General features: G+C 38.6%; 1 protein-coding gene across 3 annotated transcripts in view; it reads left to right on the forward strand.

The window, feature by feature from the left end:
- LOC126176831 (NAD-dependent protein deacetylase sirtuin-3-like) overlaps positions 1 to 17,682 on the forward strand; it is a 54,923-nt gene extending 37,241 nt beyond the window's left edge. For all 3 annotated transcript variants that reach the window (XM_049924015.1, XM_049924014.1, XM_049924016.1), the window contains 3 exons: positions 4,374 to 4,525; positions 10,405 to 10,521; positions 16,756 to 17,682. In XM_049924015.1, coding sequence (XP_049779972.1) covers positions 4,374 to 4,525; positions 10,405 to 10,521; positions 16,756 to 16,965 — 479 coding nt within the window. In that variant the 3' untranslated portion in view covers positions 16,966 to 17,682. The remainder of the gene's footprint in view (positions 1 to 4,373; positions 4,526 to 10,404; positions 10,522 to 16,755) is intronic.
- Positions 17,683 to 22,273: the final 4,591 nt, after the last annotated feature.

Genomic DNA, 22,273 nt, shown 5'->3' on the forward strand with positions numbered 1-22,273 from the left:
CTAGTTCAATGTTACACACATTCAAACAAGCAAAAATTTTATGTTAATATAAGAAGTAGACTAATGGTAATTAAATTGAAATGAAATATTATGTATAAAATCTTATGAGGTCCCAGTAGATAAAAAGTTAAAAGGGAGTCAACATATAGGTAAACTAATCAAGAAGCTCAGTTCACAACATTTTACACGTAAAAGTATTTGTCTTTGTATTTACCTAAACATGAAGTTTTTAGCTTAATGCACTTCTTGTTATCTTAAGGAACTACCCTTTGGAAAAGTCCATCTAAAGTCAATAAAGTATTTATTCGCAGACGTGAGTAGTAAGAAAATTGTGCACAGTAGATAAGTGCACATTTTGCAGAAGCTTCTTCCAGAATATTGGTACTCACACTCATTTCCTGATACATTTAATCCTTAATGATTTGTGTTGTTGACAGTAAAAATCAGTTTCAGCTGAACTCTGATTTGGACAGTCATAACACAAGATTTTAAAACAATTTTGATGTTGATATTGCCTTGTCATTTGGGGTCAAGGAAAAGACTACTAGAGGATGTTTTGGGAAGCATTCTCATGACAGCCTAAATGTTCTTCCTAATTTCCATTCTATGAGTGATTAGTGGCAGAAATGTGGAACATAATAAAATACCTTATTCAGAAAAATGACCAATTGAATATGTTGAGCTAAAGGAAGTAACTGATAACTGGTCATCATCATCGTCATCACATGTCACTGTGCTCATTGCCGAGTGTTGTGACCGCATGAAGCAAGAGGCTCCATCCAAGATAAGATGGTTACTAGCTTCTCTTTGAGCCTGCTGAAGAGGTAGACTGGACAGCTTCTTGATTTGATCCATCCACCTGCTTGCTAAGCTTCCCTGTAGCCTCTTGCCCTCAATCTTCCTTTCCGTAATATTTTCTCTACCTTTTCTCGCAATATGGCCAAAGAACTGGATAATTTTTTGGTTGATACAAAGAAAAGGAGCTTGGAGAAACAGTTGCTCAATAATGGACACATTTGTTCTTTTTTTGGTCCATTTTATGCACAGCAGCCTGTGCCAGCAACACAGCTCAAATGTGTCAATACACTGCTTGCCTCTGGTCTTAAGGTTCCATGTTTCACAGCTATAAAAGAAAATGGAAAACAAGAGTGTTTCAAGAAGCTGGATCTCTGTGGCATTCATTATTGCTCTGTTGAGTAAGATCTTGGTGAGCTTCTTCATAGTCACTCGCTCTAGCACAATCCATCTTCTTATCTCATCTTCACAGTTTCCAATGCTGCAGATGGTTTATGGTTGACCCAAGATAGATAGAAGAATGCATAACTTCAAGTTCCTTTAGTCAACCTGTGACTTGATCCTGTGCTCCTCAATCAGTTATCATGACTTTCTGCTTGCTGAGATTGATGTCTGGCCCATATGATAGAGTAATGCCCTTTATGTTTTTTAGTAACTCTGCTAGTTCATTGCTGCTGCTAGCTAAGAGCACAGTGTCCTCAGCAAATCCAAGGTTGTTAATACTTCTGTCACCAATTGAGATGCCTTTAGTCCAACTATGTTGGACAGTTTGGAGGATAGAACGCAACCCCATCTGACATGTTTTGATACACTGAAGAAATCAGACATGCCAGCACTTTTCTTGATAGCTGTTTGGTGATTGCTGTATGGACTTCTGATCAGTGCTTTCAAGTGTCGTGAGACACTGGACTTTGCAATTGCATGCCAAAAATTTTCCAACACAGAAATCTCACAATTTCTCAGCTATTTGTCACATGTTGAGAATATGTTCCTGTGTTCCTTTTCTTTCAACAAAACCTGTTTGTTCTGTGGATATGTGAGGGTGAATATATGGCTTCAAACACTGCTTCAAGATGTAAAGCAAAATTTTGCTGTTGTAGGTTATGAGATAAATAGTTTGGTAGTTGGAGCAGTTCCTGATTGATCTTTGCTTGTATAGGGTAATGATGAGAAACTTTGGCCAGTCTTCTGACCATTCCCAAGTTTCCCATATTCTAGCACACAATGAATGCAGTGCATCAACACCTTCCTGCCATATTTCTTTAACCATCTCCCCAGAATACTGTTAGGCCAGGGATTCATAGTCCTTCAGATGTTGAATTGTGTTCTCTATATTCTTGCATAAGACTGTCAGTTCTGATGTAAGTTCCTTAACTGCTTGACTGTCTGTACTGCTGTTAATTCCAGAATACAACTTTCCATAGTAATGTTTCCATCTCACAACAGCATCTTCCTTGTCTGCTTAGAGTTGCCATTCTTATTGTGTACCACCTCAATATGAGGATTAAATGCACTGGCGATGCTGCTGAGTTTCTTGAAGAGATCACATACTTCATTGTGATAGTGATGTTGTTCTATCTCATTGCAGATGCCTTTAATGAAATGCTACCTGTCCGTTCTACAATTCTGTTGTATTTCTCTACAAAGGTTCTTATATCTATGTTGCTCCTGGGTAATGCGGATACCAGTTTCCTTCAGATTACTTCTTTCTTCTTTTAATTGTGGTGTGGATTGTGATATCCAAGGATGTTCTGCATTTTGTGGTCATTCTGGTGTCAGAAGTGTTGAGGAATAATCTCCTTCATTCGGTCCCATGTTTGTGACGCTGGCACTTCCTTATCAAGACTGAAGTTATGGATTTTTTAACTTACAAGCTCACCAAATTCCCAAATAGCCTCCTTGTTTGTGAGTTGTAACTGTCTATCTTCTTGGTAGGTTTGAGCTTAATCCTCATGTTCATGGACAGTCAGCTGTAGGGAGGGTCTCACAGTCTGAGATCAAAGCCTTCCAACATCTTCACACTAGGATGAAGTCAATCTGATTACTAGATCAGTCACCAGGTTATGTTGGAATATAATGTTACAATCCCTCATGTCATTACTCTCACAGAAATCGAGCCTTGATCATTTTCTTCACCTATACCATAAGGTCCAACCACAGATTTTAAGTGTGTGTCATGGGTAGTGTCTCCAATTTTAGTATTGAAGTCTCCTTGAATTACTGGCTGCTCTTTCTTAGGGATCTTACTAAGGACTTGTCTCACTGTTCATAGAGATCCTCTATCTCCTCATCTAATGCCACAGCAGTAGGGATGTAGATCTGAATGGTGTTGAGTTTTCATGGAGAAGCACTCAATTTTGTGGATATTATGCTGTCATTAACAGGTGTATAACCGATAACACAGTTGTTCAGATTTCTAGGAACAACTGTTGCAACACCACTTCTGGTTTGGTCATTACTCACTGAAAAGTTCACAGTGTTCCTTCCTAGCATCATGAAATGGCCAGTTCTCTTCTGGTGTGTCTCACTAAGCCCAAGAATATCCAGGTCATTTGTGCTCATTTGTCTCTCTACTATGGCAAGTTTTCCAGTCTGAAACAGTCCACACACACTCTATGTTGCAATCTTTCTTACAGTGCCACGGGATCATTTGCATCATGATGTAGGTTAATGACTTTTTCCAATCCTGTGCCTCCCACTCCCCACCCTGGATATCCAATTTGGGAGACTTGAAGCTCTAGATAATGCAGAATTGAGCAAAGCCATGATGTTCTCATGGGAAAAATTTCAATGGTGGTTTCCTGTTACCTTCCACTAACCTCCAAATCATGTATGTTCACCAACTCAGTTTCCTGCTAGGATTGGTTATCCAACCATCTGCTGAGTTGTACGGCTTAACTGGCACACCACATGTAGCTAGGAAGTTGGAAAATTGAGGTGGCAGAGGCTAAGAGAACTCTCTTGCTGAGTTCTTGTAAATGTGTATAGCGCCTGTTCTTTCTTGCCAGAGTCGCAAAGTGTTTGCAGAGGCTCCCCCATGTCATTTCCTGGCCCCTGGATAACTTATAACAAACATTAATTACCCCATGCCATCTCCATGAAATAATTTGACTAACTAAATTACCAAACAGCCTACTGAAATATCTCCCAATGATAATGATGAAGGAAATCATTCACAGTTCGAGACTGACAAATCTGACATGGCAACAACTCTGTGAAGCATTGATTCAAGCATGAAGCTATGAAAAACTATATTCTCATTAATGACAATTACCACTGCTGAAATCAGAACAAACTTTGCTAGTTAGTGAGCAATAATCAAAAATTTAGGGAACTGAGATTAAGGAAAAAGTATGGTAGAGAATAGTGGGGATGGAATAATATAAGAGGTTATATACATAATAAGTTGTTAGAAAGAATATTGCATTAGAAAAGTTTGATATTTGGAAGCACAAAGATAAATTATTGTCTTTCTACCCAGATACTGAGTTGTTATTTATATAATACAAGAATGCGTATTTATGGATAAGAATGTCACTGACAGATATGAAAAAGATTCTTATTTTATATTATTTCAGTGGCTGGTTTGCCTCCAGAGAAATTGGTTGAAGCACATGGAGGCTTTTCCTCAGCATCCTGCATTTCTTGTTTCAAGGAGCATGACCCTGATGAAACGAGAGAAGCTATCTTCCGAGGGGAAGTAATTCGCTGCACAAATGGGAAATGTAAAGTAAATACAAACTACTAAAAATTCTGGATGAAACTACACATTCTCAAGGAATAGGGACTACAATCTCTGTCCAGCCATCTTAATGTATATATTTTGATGTTTGCGTAAACCAGTCAAGGTGATTGCTGTGACGGTTCTCTAATGAAACTGATGCTGATGAGACATCATGTACTTATCTGTCTTCCTTCCTGTTTTAAAATTGGTTGCTGATTACGTAGACAAAATGCTAATACTTTGAGAGCTTGCTGCAGTTTTCATAATTATGAAGTTTTTTGGGTGTCAACTATTAATAAAGTTTTCAACATAAAGTTCTTGATTAACATGCCACATCAAGTTTGGATAAGATTCCAAGCATTCAGTGATTGCTTCCATCACCATTGTCAAGGGCAAAGTCTGGCTTATGTTAGCCCCTGACAATGATTAAAGGCACAGCTATTGAAAGCTTAAGATTTTATCCAAATTTGACATGGCAAGTTAACCAGGAACTATTTATCCAAGGACTACATTGTGAAACACTTCATAGCCTTTTCTCAGTGTAAAGCTACATAAAATTAAAATTAGAATTCCAGCTCAGGGGTCATTATGCATTGTCTTTCATAAACAAATTTCATTTTCTCTCATAAATAAATTTCATTTCTCGAAGTATCTAAACTTAAAAGATACATTTAAATCATATAACTATTGTTACTGAGTAGTTCTGATTTTTTAGTTATTTTATCACAAAATATGATGTAGAAATGCCTTAGTAACAAATCTCTTACACAGAATACATCATGCAAAAGTTTGCTATCACAACTGACAAATGAACAGACTGCCATAGAATCATTAGGACTGGAGATCAGTGGGTGGCGTGTCAGTGTTATTTTCATGTGGGATTTGTGGCACAACAAAATAAGGGGTAATTTAGGTTACTTCTGTAATTGCAGTGATAGACACTATCACTACACAATACTAGAAAAAGGGGAGCTAATCTTGAAATTCGAGTTTGGCTGTAGCGAAAGAAGTATTAGAATAATTGAAAGTGCTGTAACAATATTTGAGCTAGACCAGAAGATTAGATTACAGTAAAATCTTCCAAACCAGTGAAGAGATTGAGGATATGCTGCAAGTCTGAGAGCTTCAGTTTAGACATATGCAGTACCTTCAGTGCTTCAAAAACTGTCAACAAAAACATGTAGAAAACCCAACAAGTTCAAAGGCAGTATATAAGTATAATGTGTAAGTTGAGACTGGAAAGACCAAGATCTTATTTCTAGGTAGTAGTCATGGATGCAATACTGCAGGACTTGTACACAACTCTTTGAGATGATTACCAAGTAACTTGTATTTTAAACCCAGCTGCAAGGGCCCACTGATATCACTACATTGCTGAAAACATTTGTAAAACTAGTGCTCAAAACATACCTCTCTCTTTGAGTGTTCTGATAAGCCCTGGATGAAGTGTTCCATGGAATGTGTTAATTCAGAGCTTGTGAGATTACTCAGATGAGAGAGCCATTCACGCATGGATGTCACTGGTGCATCATCACTCAATCTGCCCCCTCATGTACACTATTGTTTGCATCTGAATGATTCTGGTAATAGGCTACTTCCAGAGATAATTACCAGCAGCACCCGGCCTGGTCAAAGCTGTATCTATCCTATCCCTAGGCCTTTTTTCTTCTGAAAGCAAGAGCTGCAGGATAACTACAGTTGCAATTTAAACAGCTACTAGCCAAATAAAAAACTGCAGCTTGAAGAAAGCTATGAATCTTAAAGACTGCTTGTTCATAATTTTCATTGAAGCGTCTGAAGCCTCATAAATAAAAATGAACTTCTGAAACCCATAAACAAAAATAAAAGGGCACATGGCATCTCAGCAGATGTGTTATCATTAAAATCGGATGCATCATGATGTATACAGGCTAAAATCCTCTGCTGTAAACCATGAACAGGAAAGGAGAGTGACTATGTATCCAGAAAGTGCAGTTAAGTCCCAGGCAGTACAGATTAATGAACAGCTCTTTAAATGCTGTTCAATGATAGTGTATAAGGAAACACACACAACAACAATAGCAGCAGTTTTCAGGCAACCAACAGGAAATACACTGAAGAGCCAAAGAAACTGTTACACCTGCCTAATATCATGTATTGCCCCCACAAGCATGCAGAAGTGCCGCAACACAATGTGGCATGGACTCGACTAATGTCTGAAGTAGTGCTAGAGGGAATTGACACCATGAATCCTGCAGGGCTGTCCATAAATCTGTAAGAGTATGAAGGGGTGGGGATCTCTTTTGAGCAGCATGTTGGAAGGCATCCCAGATATGCTCAGTAATGTTCATGTCTGGAGAGTTTGGTGGACAGTGAAAGTGTTTAAACTCAGAAAGAGTGTTCGTGGAGCCACTCTGTAGCAATTCTGGATGTGAAGAGTGTCACATTGTCCTGCTGGAATTGCCCAAGTCCATCGGAATGCACAATGGACACGAATGGATGCAGGTTATCAGACAGGATGTTTACATACATGTCACCACTCAGAGTCTTATCTAGATGTATCAGGGGTCCCATATCACTCCAACCTGCACACACCCCACACCATTACAGAGCCTCCACCAGCTCGAACAGTCCCCTGCTGACAAGCAGGGCCCATGGATTCACGTGGTTGTCTCCATACCCGTACAAGTCCATCCAATTGATATAATTTGAAACAAGACTTGGTCGATAAGGCAATATGTTTCCAGTCACCAACAGTCCAATGTCACTGTTGACGTGCACCAATTACAACACCATGTTCAAACACACTTAAATCTTGATAACCTGCCACTGCAAAAAATTGCCGACCACAATGCCATCTTCTGCCCATTTACACATGCCTATGGTTGCACTATAGGTTGGAGGATGGCATCCACACATCATACAGCCATTACGGAGCCTTCCATGACCACCAGTGGCATATGTCCGTCCCACATAACACCACCCCAAAACAGCAGGGAACCTCCACCTTGCTGGACTCACTGGACAGTGTGTCTAAGGCGTTCAGCCTGACTGGGTTGCCTCCAAACACGTCTCTGATGATTGTCTGTTTGAAGGCATATGCGACACTTATTGGCGAAGAGGATGTGATGCCAATCCTGAGCAGTCCATTCCACATGTTGTTGGGCCCATCTGTATCACGCTGCATGGTGTTGACGTTGCAAAGAAGGACCTCACCATGTATATCGGGAGAGAGGCTGCACATCGTGCAGCCTATTGCGCACAGTTTGAGTCATAACACAACGTCCTGTGGCTGCATTAAAAGTATTATTCAACATAGTGGTGTTCTGTCAAGATTCCTCCGAGCCATACTCCGTAGATAGCGGTCCTCGACTGCAGTAGTAGCCCTTGGGCGGCCTGAGTGAGGCATGTCATTGACAGTTCCTGTCTCTGTATCTCCTCCATGTCTGAACAACATCGCTTTGGTTCACTCCGAGACACCTGGACACTCCCCTCGTTAAGAGCCCTTTCTGGCACAAAGTAACAATGCGAATGCGATCAAACTGTGGTATTGATTATCTAGGCATGGTTGAACTACAGACAACACTAGCCATGTACCTCCTTCCCGTTGGAATGATTGGAACTGATCAGCTGTCGGACCCCCTCCGTCTAATAGGCACTGTTCATGCATGGTTGTTTACATCTTAGGTGGGTTTAGTGACATCTCTGAACGGTCAAAGGGATTGTGTCTGTGATACAATATCCACAGTCAATGTCTATCTTCAGGAGTTCTGGGAACTGGGGTGTTGCAAAACTTTTTTTGATGTGTTACAATTTACAGGCTTTGAAGGTTCATAAGTTAATTTCTCATTAATTAGTAATTTCAGCCAAAAAGTTGGCACATCCACATTTTAATAAAACATTTGTGCTGCCTTTATGTTATAAATTTTTCACGTATTGTGTAATTATACATGATTTCATAAATATTGCTAAGCTCAAGCCCTCAAAATAATAAGTCACTCGAAAGTGCAGGTATTTATTTCCAATGCAATCTTAGAGTAAAGTCAGTGAATAAAATGTTTTGACTTGTTTGTTACCAGCAGATGCACATTGTTATCCCCACAGATGAGTTTTCTCACCAGTTTCTCAAGGTAATATTTGGAAAATAAATAGCAGATATAAATCTGAAAACAAGAGCTGCCATAAACTGAATTGTAGTGCCACGTGACTGTTATGCAATTTCAGATTTCAACTTAAAAAACAGAAAACAGCCATAAAATAATACTTCATCATTATTTAAAGATCTCCACAATTAGTTTTGAACTTGTGAACCCATCTCCAAGTGGTTTTTACAGCATTGCACGTTGAAAATATTGCTGGGATACAATAAATGGCAGGTTTTAGGAAGTATTTTTTTTTTTAAATTTTCTTTGGAGAAATTATTGCTAAACGAAATTGTCTTTTGTTCAGTTATTTTGCCTAGTCTCATTTGTGTTTCATTAGGGCATTTACACTTGTTTCCCACTTCACATACTACTGTAATTAACCCAGAAAAATAACACAAAAAAACAGTCTCCTCATATGGGTTCCTGCTGTAGGCTGCTTTCAGGTGTCTTGCCTCTAAACTGCAGCTCATTCCTTAAGAAAGCTCTGTAATACAAGTTCATATTAGAAAGAGGTACACTATTGTCTACTAAACGCATACAATGCACTTTTTTGAAACTCTGTGATTATATTCCTGAATTGATTATTTTACATTTAATATGACCAAGGCCTCTTCACTCTCAAATTGTTTTAATACTGGAGTAATAAAAAATTATCTTACCCAATTTTTGGAGCATGCAAACATATGAGACTCCTTCTCTGGTAGTCCACAGGGGTAGAATTTCATACACCAGCATGGATGGCATTGAGACCACCCTGTTCTGAAAAGCTGGTGTTCACTAGTGCCTCTATTAATCAAACCCCTTCTTATCGTTATAACTGCTCCTTGCATTCGCATTTGCAACTTTTCAATGGTCAGATAATTTTTTTATTGAAAGGGGATCTCTTGCTGAATGAAGCACAGTATAGTGTGTCATCCTATCAAGTAAGATAAATTTTAATAGAATTTGTTAAAGACATGGTGTGAACATTTGCATGCTGTGAGAGATGCTTCACAAGTCAATGGTGGCTAAAATATTTACATTACCTCACATTGTTACCTTTTTGGCCCTACAATATATTAACATTTCAACAGTGTTAAGTTCATATCAAACTGAGTAATAATAAGAATATCTACATAGATTTTACCAAATTTAGAAGAGTAAATCTGCCGAATATGTATTATATATCAGATTATACATTTTTGCCAAATATGAACTCTTTATCTTAATCTTCACATGATAGCTGTACAGAGCTGAAACTCAGGTTGAGCAGCTGGAAAAGATGAACACAGCAGTCTATACAAGTAGAACAACACAGAGTTGCCAGGTTGCTCATAGTATTGTAGGTCTCATTATTTTTCTCACACACCTTGTATTTGGTACTGCAGTAGGTTGATATTATGAACTATTGAAGAGTTAATACCATTACATGCACACTGCGCATTCACTCATAGTTTTTTATTACTATGAAAATCCATGAGAAGTAAATTTTAATCACAGCACCATTGTGGCTACATATTAGAAAAACTGAGCTGTCTACATGGTAAATAATGAGTAAGTTTGATTATGTAATACCTGTTAATTTTTGAATGAATTTACTTGTACTTCAGTTTATCTTTTGTTGTATTTATCTTTTGTTGCCCATAGCATTTCTTGATGAGAATGGCATTTATTAGTTATTCATTGTGTGAATAACATAATCTGTAATGTGTATTGATCCACGCGATTCTAAATAATTAAAAACTGTTACAATGAAATCAGAATTTGTACACTTACTTCCAGGGTCTTGTGAAACCTGACATTGTTTTCTTTGGAGAGGCATTACCAGACCGTTTCTTCTTGTACCAAGATGATGTTATATGGGCTGATCTTCTTATTGTCATTGGTACTTCTTTGGAGGTAAGAGGCAGCCAAATACTTCAATTTAATTTGACAAACACAAACACAAGTACGACATGTTAATAAAAGATGCATCCAGAAGTCAAGTTCCAGAGATGGCATGAGTAGTTGGATAAGAATTCACAAGCGGAGGAGTAGAGAGAAAGTATGTAGGCATAATGCAGTGCAGTTTCAGTCTTACGATGGTCCTTCTGTCAAACATTTTGCCCATCACACCTAGAATAGGTTTTCGTTACCCTCTCAAGCTCCACAATATCCTTGTCAAATCCCATGCTCCTTCTGCGGCCAATTCCTTACCCTATGGTTCCTACACCTGTGACCATCCCCACCATAAAAACTGCCCTGTCCACCCTGCAACCATCACCTATACCAGCCTTGTAACTGGCAAAGACATATACTGTCAAAGGGAGAGCCACCCGTTAAACGACACATGTTGTATACTAGCTATTATGTAGACACTGTTTGGCCTTTTACATTGGCATGGCAACCACCAAGTTACTAGTTGGATGAATGGGCTTAGGCAAGGGTGTCTACTGGCAACACACAATATCCTGTTGCAGAATGTGCTCTATAATATGGTTTCACCACATGCACCATGTAACCTCCCCCTCACTTACCGACCTTAATGACAGTGAAAAATTAGACCGCGTGTACCTAATGGAAATGTGGGAAAAGCAATCGTCACCGAGGTTAATTTGTCGGTAAAGAGGGAGGAAAGGGTTACATCTAAATGAAAGGAAAAATGCAAATGAAACTGCTGGAAATTAATTTTGAAAAAGGGGTATAGTTAATAAAGAAAGTAAATGTGCGGCTGTTACGTTAACAATTAACTAGCGGTAATTAGATATTTGAGATTTGAGGGAAATTACGGTCACCAGTCCTAAGGACAATTACTATATTAACTGAAAAAGAAAGGTTATTACACATATAATTAGCACTAGAAGCGTGGCAACTGAAGGTTGACACGTGTAGTGTGAAAACTGAAAGTTTGTCAGAAGTAATAAATTTCACTACACTCTGACTTAATTTAGCAAAAGAATTAATAAAACTGGAAAATCGAAAGTTAATTTAGTGACTGAAGTTAATAGTGAGCTTTCTTTCTGAAGCACATCGAAATTCAGTAAAATATGGTTAGTCTTGGACTACCTCAACAATCATTTCAAAAGCTACTTGAATCTACGCAATTTAGAAATAAGAGATTTAACTTTGAACTTGAATTAAATGATTCTGAACAATTAACAATAGTAAAATTTAGTACGTACCAAGCTGAGCTGCAGTCACAGGTAAGCTAAAATATGGTAACAAAACTCGCACTCTTAATTTGTGCTTGTGCAATCTAAATATTGTAGCCTGCTATGAATACCTTAACTGAACTTTGAAATTAAAGCAGTGAAATAAAATGATGCTGGCGTTTGAATTTCAACGACACTCGGGCTCATTTCGGAAAAGGAAGGGACCCTGCTTGGCAAAGCAATTGGGACAATGAGCAACAAAGGTTCATGCTAAGTTGCTGTAATTATAGTTACGAAAATGGTACAGTTTGAAAAGCTGAGGTCTGCCATACAGTTCTAAAACTTTACGTGCTTCCAGTCTTCCTTGTTGGTTGATTGAAGGTTTGAAGCCGTCGATCGAGGAGGTGGCGACAGTCACTCATTGTCGGCCGTCGCTGTTGCAGAAGCTGGATGTTGGCGCGCCTTCTTCTCGACACGGTCACCAGGCGAAACGGGCTCTTGATGTGTGCCAGCTAATGCTTCCCGTCCGCGACACCATGTCAGAAACTATCATCGCAAGTCGAGCGCAATTACATGCTGCCAAACCCCGAAAGCGCGGCAACTCGCGGGAGCGTCACACAACACACCTGCTCCACTCGCTACTCCAGCCAGACTCCCTCTGATCCCCGTGCTCCACGCGACAGAGTTAACACTACCAAAGATCCTACACACTTTGATTCTTCACACGACCTATCGATGTAATCGTTCGATAGCAGTTTTCCCTAGGCAAGACCCAGCATAAAAATACAAATAATATTTACGAAACAAACCAATTATACATCGGCATAAATGGATAAATATATATATACAAACAGTAAAACAATTACAATATATAAAGAGACAGAAATGTCATATCTTGAGGTAACAAAGCAAGGAAAAAAAATAATAGTACAATAGATGGAAATAGGAGGATATGCATTTCCAGCGTTACAACCATCTGAATGATTTCCTGATACACTAGGTTCTCAAAACACTGCAGGTTGGAACTGACACTACAACATGTCCTTGTGTGAATAATGGTCTCACCATGATATGAATTAATAAAATCACTTTGGGCTTTCAGCCGCGTTAGGTGGTTAAAATCCCACAAGCTTTTAACCAAGCTCTCTTCGATCATTGTCAAGTGATATATGACTACCATGTTGCCGTGGCCTAGCTGTTATGTAATGGCACTGCTGGCTGTGACATTGCTGGTGCCCTCTTCCTCGCCAGCTGCAGTAATGTTTATGTTCCGCATCTATCGTACCCACTTCAACCTCACAATGACTGAGTCCTTGCTGTGCTGAACTGCAAACCACCATCCTTGTTGATGGTATTTGCAGATATTTTTATTTCTACTGCTTCTTTTATGATGCAAAATCCCTTTGTCCTCAAGGTACCTGCCGGTAACTGTCATGGGACCCAAAATCAAGAATAATGAGGAAGACATCAGAGCTCCTGAAATAATCATCACTGGAAGTTTTTATTAAGAATCTCCTCCATTAGGCACTGAGACCACCTACATGTTATGGGCTCCCACAGATCCACAAAACAGGTTTTCCTCTTTGGCTCATATGAACACTATTGGTTCACCAACTGAAAGACTGGCAAAACATCTGACCAGCCTCCTTATACTATATGGGGATGCTTTGTGCATTACATCAAGAACACCAATGATTTTATCAATTGAATTAAACATCTGTGTCTTGGGCAAGGTAATAAAATGGCCAGTTTTGATGTGGTCTCCCTATTTATGAATTTCCCTCTCAAAAACTGCATAAATCTTCTATCCCAGTTATTCAATAACACAGTTGTGGAATTGTTTAAGCACACATTTATATCATAATATATTCTTTATGGTGGCCAGTATTTTGACCAGTTGGACAGTGTGGCAATGGGAAGTCCGTTAACTCCATCGATAGCCAACATTTTTATAGAGACATTTGAAGATATCACTTTGGACACAGCTCCCAATAAGCCAAGTTGCTTTTATCATTAAGTTGATGACACTTATATCATCTGGCTGGAGATGTGAAAAACTTGGAGAATTCTTAGAATATTCACGACCACATTAAGTTTACAATAAAAGTAGATAAGGATGGTGCATTGCCCTTCCTTGACGTCCTCATTTACTGGAAAACCAATGGACACCTCAGCCAAAGTGTGTACAGTAAACTTAAACATGTTGATCAGTATCATGCTCTCAGCCACCACCATCCAGCACAAAAATGTCATGTTCTGAACATCATCATCTACTGTGCTAAAGTCACCTCAGACACTAAAAATCTGCCACTAGAACTGAACCAACACTGAAAAGTCTTCTGGGAAAACAGCTACAATCACTGCCAGGTATGACAGGCTATTTCTGGTGAGACATACAGGAAAAACACCACTGAAGAAGAGAACAAGAAACTTGCATTTTTGCCTTTCTATGGCACAGTGTCAGCAAAGATTCATGAAGAGACACAATATCTCAGCAAAAATATGACAATTCATGACACCTGTGAAGGACGATCTTGGACTTAGAATATCTGGAGTGTACAAAATACCATGCCACTGTGGCTGCTAGTATGTGGCCAAACAGTACACATTGTGGAGAAAACTCGGACAGAACACAAGAGGTAATTATGCCTACACTATCCTGACAAATCAGCCTTGATGGAACTAGCTTTAGAAATTCTGTTCAACAAAACGTCTGCCATTAATAGGACAAAGGGATTTTGGGATAGTACCATAAAAGAAGGGGTAAAAATAAAATTATTTGAAAACACCAGCAACCAGGACATGATGCTGCTGAAAGCCCGAGAAGATTTTATTAATAAATCCTTGGTGCTTGCCACCCAACTGGCTGTCAACAGTGCAATGTGCAATTTCTTCAGTGACTACTGTAGCAGAATATTGTCAAACAATCTTTCACAAAACTCAAAGAAATTGTGGTTGTGTGTAAAGGCTGTTAATGGTACGAAAGCTAGTTTCCAGTCGCTATCGAATGAGACATGAACTGAAATTGAGGGTAGCAGAGTAAAAGCTGAAATGCTTAACTCCATTTTCAAATGTTCCTTTACAAAAGAAAACCCAGAATTGCCCCAGCTTAATCCTCAGACCACTGAAAAGATGACTGAAATAAGTATTAGTGTCACTGGTGTTGATGAACAGCTGAAATGATTAAAATTGAATGAAGCTCCAGGACCCGATGGAAATACTATCAGATTCTGTATTGAATTTGCAGTTGATTTAGCTCCTCTTCTCTCTATACTCTAATGTAGATCTCTCGAACAAAAAGCTGTGTCCATCTCTTGGAAAAAGTCACAGGTGACACCTGTCTACAAGAAGGGTAGTAGAAGTGATCCACAAAACTACTGTCCAATATCCTTGACATCTATTTCTTGCAGGATCTTAGAACATATTCTCAGCTCAAACATAAGGAGGTATTTTGAATACAATGACCTCTTCAGTGTCAACCAGCCTGGATTCTGAAAACATCTCTCATGTGAAGCCCAACTCATACTTTTCTCACATCACATACTTACAGCTTTCAATCGAGGCAGTCAAGTAGATGCAATATTTCTTGATTTCCAAAAAGCATTTGATTCAGCAGGTTATCTTAGATGGAAAGTCATCATCAGATGTAGAAGTAACTTCAGGTGTGCCCCACGGAAGTATGTTGTGACCCTTGCTGGTCATGATGTATATTAATGACATTGCAGACAATATTAATAGCAAGATCAGACTTTTTGCAGATGATGCAGTTATCTATAATGAAGTACTGTCTGGAAGAAGCTGAATAAATATTCAGTCATATCTCGATAAGATTTCAAAGGGGTACAAAGATTGGCAACTTGCTGTAAATGTTCAGAAATGTAAAATTGTGCACTTCACAAAACAAAAAAGACATAGTATCCTGTGACTATAACATCAGTGAGTCACTACTGGAATCGGCCAACTCATACAAATACCTGGGTGTAACACTTTGTAGGGATATGAAATGGAATGATCACAGAGGCTCAGTTGTAGGTAAAGTACATGGTAGACTTCAGTTTACTGGTAGGGTACTGAGGAAGTGCAATCAGTCTACAAAAGAGTTTGCTTAAAAATCACTTGTGCATCCAGTTCTAGAGTATTGCTCAAGGCTCAAGTGTGTGGGACCCATACCAGATAGGACTAATAGGGAAGGGCAGCACGAATGGTCACAAGTTTGTTTGATCCATGGGAGAGTATCACAGAGATACTGCATAAACTGAATTGCCAGACTCTTGGAGATAAACTATCCCGAGAAAGTCTATTAACAAAGTTTCAAGAACTGGTTTTAAATGATGACTCTAGGAGTATTCTACAACTACCTATGTATTGCCCACAAGGGATCTTGAGGATAAGATTAAAATAATTACTGCACACCCAGAGATTTTCAGACAATCATTCTTCCTATCCTCCTTATGTAAATAGCATAGAAAGAAACCATAATAACTGGTACAATGGGACTTACCCTGAGCCATGCATTTCCCAGTGGTTTGCAGAGTATAGAAGTAGATGTAGTTGTAGAAGTGTGTTCTCTCTGTTGAGCATCCCCATCCATGTCTGATGGCTTCAAATTAGTATAAAAAATACATAAAAAAGTGACTGGTTGCTGTATTTGTCCATACAATATAATCTACAGCCATGGAGTTAAACAGCTAATAAAAGGGATGAATTATTGTTAATATTACTTAACAATCTCATGACAAAATATGCCACTCTTGTGATTTTCTCTCTCTTCTCTATTAATTCTATCTGGTAATGGTATCAGACTGATATGCATTAACCAAAAATGGGTTGGATCATGGATTTGTAAGTTACCCCTTTCATGAATGTATTTAATAACCTTAGGATTTTGCCGTTGATGCTCTATCTGATATCCATCTTTCATATGAGTGTTTTATCTGATTGTTATGCTTTAAATTGCTCTAGGTGCAAATCCTAGATCGTTAATAGTTGTAACTATTTCCAGGTATACCCATTTGCAGCAATTGCCGATGAAGTGCCACGTGATGTCCCACGGCTATTGCTGAATAGGGATGTAGTTGGCTCCTTTGGTATGAGGAAGCATGACACTATCGTAACATGTGACATTATTGAAGGGGTTACAAGACTTGCCAAGGAACTTGGTTGGCATGAGGAGCTGATGGAACTGTATACCAAACATGAACCATGCATGTGACAATGCCCACTGAGTTAATTTAGAGTGGCAGTATCTTTTGCATCATTAGTTGCAAGTACAAAATGTAATATTGAATATATACAGCAGGCAATTCCCTGTTTGCTGCTCATGTGGTTGTTGGCAATATCATGTAGCTGAGTTATGTTAGAACATACTAAAGTTGTATTTTAGTATGTTAAATACAAGATATTGTAATACATGTGAGTTTTGTGTAAAACAGAATGATTTATAATTTGAGTCCCTGAAATTATACTTTTTCCATCACAGAGGTCTTGTAGAATCTGTGCTAAAATTTGCTAGTGAATTGGTACATTTACACAATTTTGCCATGGTACATAAAGAGTGTATTTCATACATTTGTATTTCCTTTAAGGCTGTATTTGATCCCTGATATTTTGTGTGCCATTTGTAGTATTTTTAAGTTCTTCTCGTGCACTTATATAAATCTGAAGAAGTAGAGGGACACACTAACTGCAAAATAAAAACAGTAAAGTAAATAAAGAATTTTTTGTTCTATTATTGTTATGCTTTATCTCAGATATGTAACAAATCTAGTAATGTAATAGTATGTATGTATTGAGCTTGTTATTGTGAAACCAATAGAAATATTGGTAAAGCTTTAAGTATACAATACTGTGAGTCAAGTTTGTTACTGCCTTTAAACAAATGTGCCTCATCTAAAGAGGTGTATGAAAGTACTGTAGACTGGTAAATAAAAATGAAATATGTTTTAAAGCCATGGTAACTTTTATACAAACACTGCAAAATTTAATTTTTTTATTTATTTTAATTGAACTATTACTAATATTTCTTTTCATTCTGTTCAAGAAAGCAGAATGAGAAGAATGCTTACTTGAATGTTTCTATGAAAGCGGTAATTATTCTGGTTTTGATGGTCAAAACAGGAGCAATGTGTACATATTAAAGAGTATTTATTTGTTCTACTTTACAGACCACGTCAGTAGGTATGTTTTTGTGAGATATTAGATAGCTGTATTCAGGTGTCTGTTGCTTCACATTTTGCAAACTTTCTGTTACACTCTCCTGTGAGGAAAACAGTCCCATAATAATTTTTGCTTCCCTTCTTCATTATACGCTTTACAGACCACGTCAGTAGGTATGTTTTTGTGAGATATTAGATAGCTGTATTCAGGTGTCTGTTGCTTCACATTTTTCAAACTTTCTGTTACACTCTCCTGTGAGGAAAACAGTCCCATAATAATTTTTGCTTCCCTTCTTCATTATACGCTTTGTTTCAACTGTTAGTCTAATCTGAAATAGAGCCCACACAGATGTAGTATTCCATTATAGGCTGTATGAATATTTTGCAAATATTTTTCACAGGAAGACAGCACACTGCTGCATGGCTGTATGATGAGTAGCAGCTTTCCTTCTCATAATATTGTTACATTCCATCCTGGATTTTTCCATTGTTTGATGATTTGAAGTCTTCGTTTAGTTTGACACACAACTGAGGCTATGTGATCATTTCAGTTTATATTCCCCATATATCACCACTCTCCTGTATTTGTATGACATGCTCAATTTGAAATGTGACTCATTAATCACGAATGTTTTGTTATAACTTCTATAATTTATAATAAACAGCTGATGACATGGCATTCCTCAGGTACTTTTTATTCCAGTTTTACATTAGGTGAGAAAAGGATGGAAATATCTCTGTAGTGTAAACGCAACCCCAACCTAGGAAACTATGGATTTAATACTGATAGATACCGGGGTAGTTATAAAATTGTAATCATCACCTCATAAAAATGGCTATGACTATGAAACATTGTGATAATTTTAATCCTCCTCTGGATTTTCACTCTTCAGTGCAACAGTTTTCCTAACCATGGATGACTTAGCACATACCTTGGTTGTAAAAAGTCTCCATTTTGACCACTCATGAAGTCTTCAGCTACCAAAATCACCTCATCATTCTGGAAACACCGCAACACAATACTTTCTTCATCCAAGAAAAGAGAAGTAGTCAGTGGTTGCCATGTTAGGAGAATATGGGGTGAGTGGTGGAGGACAATTTGATATCCCAAAGCAGCAGCATGTATGACTGCACAGTGCAGAATGAACTGGATCATTGTCACGGAGCAGAAACACCCACTTGGAAAGCTTCCAATGACTCTTCGCCTTGACACCTTGTCACAAGTTCATCAGGAGATTTCTATAATATGATCTTGTGATGATTTGCCCCTTATGAGCATAATCTATTAGAACCACACAATGGCAATCCCCAAAATCATTTAGCTTTACATTGCCAATGATGGCTGGGTCTTGACCTTTTTCAGCAATGGCAAATCCACATTTTCCCACCAGTTGCTTTGCTCCTTTGTCTCAGGGAAATACAACTAGCACTTGCCCATGATGATTAGGTGGCCACAGAAGTCATCTGAATCGATCTGAGACAGCTACAACATTTCCACCACTGCCTTAGTACCACAGGCTTTCTGTTCAGGTGTGAACAGTCACAAAACCCAGTGGGCAGCAATCTTTGTCGTGTTCAAAATGATGTGCAAGACGGTAAAAACTGAGCTTTGGTACTATGACCAGTCAATAACACACAGGGGGAAATTATTCCGTGCACAAGCATTGACACTAGAAGTTCCACTGTTGTCTGACAGTGGCAGCAACAGTGACTGACACCATGCAACTGCTGGCCGCATCAGTGCCATGCACCCTGATCAGAGGCACCACCAGTATCACGGATTACATGGATAAGAGACCGTCCAACTGCACTTCTACCCACTTCTTACTGAGTTCTTGACCAGTTTTCAGGTAGCTCTCGTTAGCAGCAGTCAAGGAGCATCATAGTGGAGTCGCATTTTTCTTTCTCTTTGAGACTAGTACTTCAGAACTAGCCTCAAGACATGTTTATTTCTGTATAGTGAACAGTTAAAGTGTTTTAACTGATACTTGCATTGTCAAGGACTTTATATGGAGTTCAAGAAGGATGCTTTGTATCCTAATTAAGTAAAATAAAATATTTCTCTCATTCTTTTGATTTCTGTCTCAAAACTATGCTCCATCTTGGCAGGACGTGAGTGCTTTTAGCGACAAGATTTGGTCACTTCATGATCCATGACTGAGTTTCATTTTTTCCTCTACTGCCTAGATTTTGATATGCTGATAAAATTTCAAGTTCTTCACAGAAAGACGGTCTGCCACTTCATTCTTTCTTCATCACTCAGACTTGTTTGACCACATTGGAAGCAGTGCACCATCAAACCACTATATCATATAATGATGCATTATTCTTGTACATTTCTATTAACTCATTATGGAGTGTTGTAGTGTTGTTCCCGTTCAGATGCACAAAATGAATTACCACACAATACTTCACTTTATCAGTCGTCTGACCTTTTCTTTCAGTTACTTCACTTTATCCGTCTTCTGACCTTTTCTTTCAGTGTGTATCAGGACTGCAGATGTGTAGCTGAGAAACAAACAAAAAAAAAAAAAAAAAAAAAAAAAAAAAAAAAAAAAAAAAAAAATGATGTAATTTTACTTCTTGAGGTAATAAAACTTTACGACTACTTCTCGTAGTTGATTTTGTTAGTTTAAAATCACCCATTCACACCCACAAGCCATACCTAATAGTGCCAGGAGGGTCTTACACCAAATGATTATCCTTGCATGTCACCACCTTCCCATCCCCATAAAAAGGGCTGTCCCAGTGCCATAGCATTTTCTGTTAGATGGTAAGCCATGTGGTACCGAGTGTGGTTGCAATTTTGCCTTGCAGGTAGAATTAGGGCATACTTGTTATCCCTTCCTACCATCACCGCTACCCCCAAGGATTGTATGTACACATCTACAGCCACACACTGCAAACCACTGTGAAGTGCATGTCAGAGGGTACTTAGCATCATACCACATGTTAGGGCTGCTTCCAATTCCAGTGTGTATGGAGTGTGGGAAGAACACCTGTTTAAGTGCCTCTGTGCATACTGCAAATGATGTAATCTTATTTTCTTAGTACCTACAGGAGCAACACAATAGGTGGATGTAATATATTCCAAAATTCTTCACTTATTACTAGTTCCTGAAACTTTGTAAGTATGTGATATTGCAGTGCCTGTGCTATTCTGAATTACAATGCAAAGTTCTGCACTACGGCGACTACAGCTGTTATGAAATACATTAAATGTATTTGCAACTGTGAATATGGGCAACCATCATCTGTAAAAACGGTTGATGACTTGAACCCAGATTTCCCACTTTTCGCATACGCTTGCCTTACCATTTTGCTATCCATGCACGACTCACAGCCAGACCCAAACTTCCATATGATTTGACTGGATAGTTGTGCAGCATCTTTCAGATATCACTTCACTATAGCTAACTGTATCAGCTGTAAAAATTCTGATATTACTATTATCTGATATGTCATCAATATTAAAAATGAACAAGTAGGGTCCCAACATGTTTCACTGAGTTACTGCTTCATCTGGCTATGACTCTGCCCATTTTCCTGAGGCTTGTTCCATATTTGAAAGCCTGTGTTTTATCCACTATTCACTTACTAGGCCTATTGTAGCTGAATTTGGTATCGGAGTTTTCTCCCTGGCCTTTTCAATCTGTAGGAGGTACTTTATTACCCTCTGTTCTTCAACAGCCAGGAACTGCTGATAAGCATTTCACTATCTGCCACCTGCATACATGTTCTCTGGGGTGAACGCCTGGTCTGGAGCAGGGATGTACCACTAAAATGCGCACAAATGTTATACTGAGCATATTATGCTCTATAGTCATGTATGCATGGGGAATGTAGGTAATGAAAAGGCAGATGAACGGGATACAGGCTTGCGAGATGAAATTGCAAAGAAGCAGGATAGGACTTACAAGAAATTGATAGAGCAAGGAGTGATACTGTGACAGAAATAGAGCATGAGAATACCATGCAACAGACCATAGAAAAGACAAGATTAAGATCGTATGAACATGTTAAAAGAATGGAAGTTGGCTGGATAATGAAAAATTCTCACGAAATGACAAAATGAGGCAATAGACCTAGAGGAGCACCAAGAGACAGAGGGATCATTGGAGTGAAGGATTATGAGATGAAGAAAGGAGAAGATTTGAGCATAGTGGAGAAGGAAGAATGATGGGGGAGACAAGAGGAGATGGAGGGGCTAGTGTTCCATTCAGATGAAGTCAGGGGCTGGAAAGTATGAAAGGAGATGATGACTTTCCATTCATGATAACATGCTTTGTCCTTCCTACGTAGAATTCTTCGATCCTGTTGTAACTGCGACCAGAATGGTCGTGGAGTGGCCATGAACAAAAGTGT

The sequence above is a fragment of the Schistocerca cancellata genome, chromosome 3 (genome assembly GCF_023864275.1).
Source record: "Schistocerca cancellata isolate TAMUIC-IGC-003103 chromosome 3, iqSchCanc2.1, whole genome shotgun sequence".
NCBI lineage: Eukaryota > Metazoa > Arthropoda > Insecta > Orthoptera > Acrididae > Schistocerca > Schistocerca cancellata.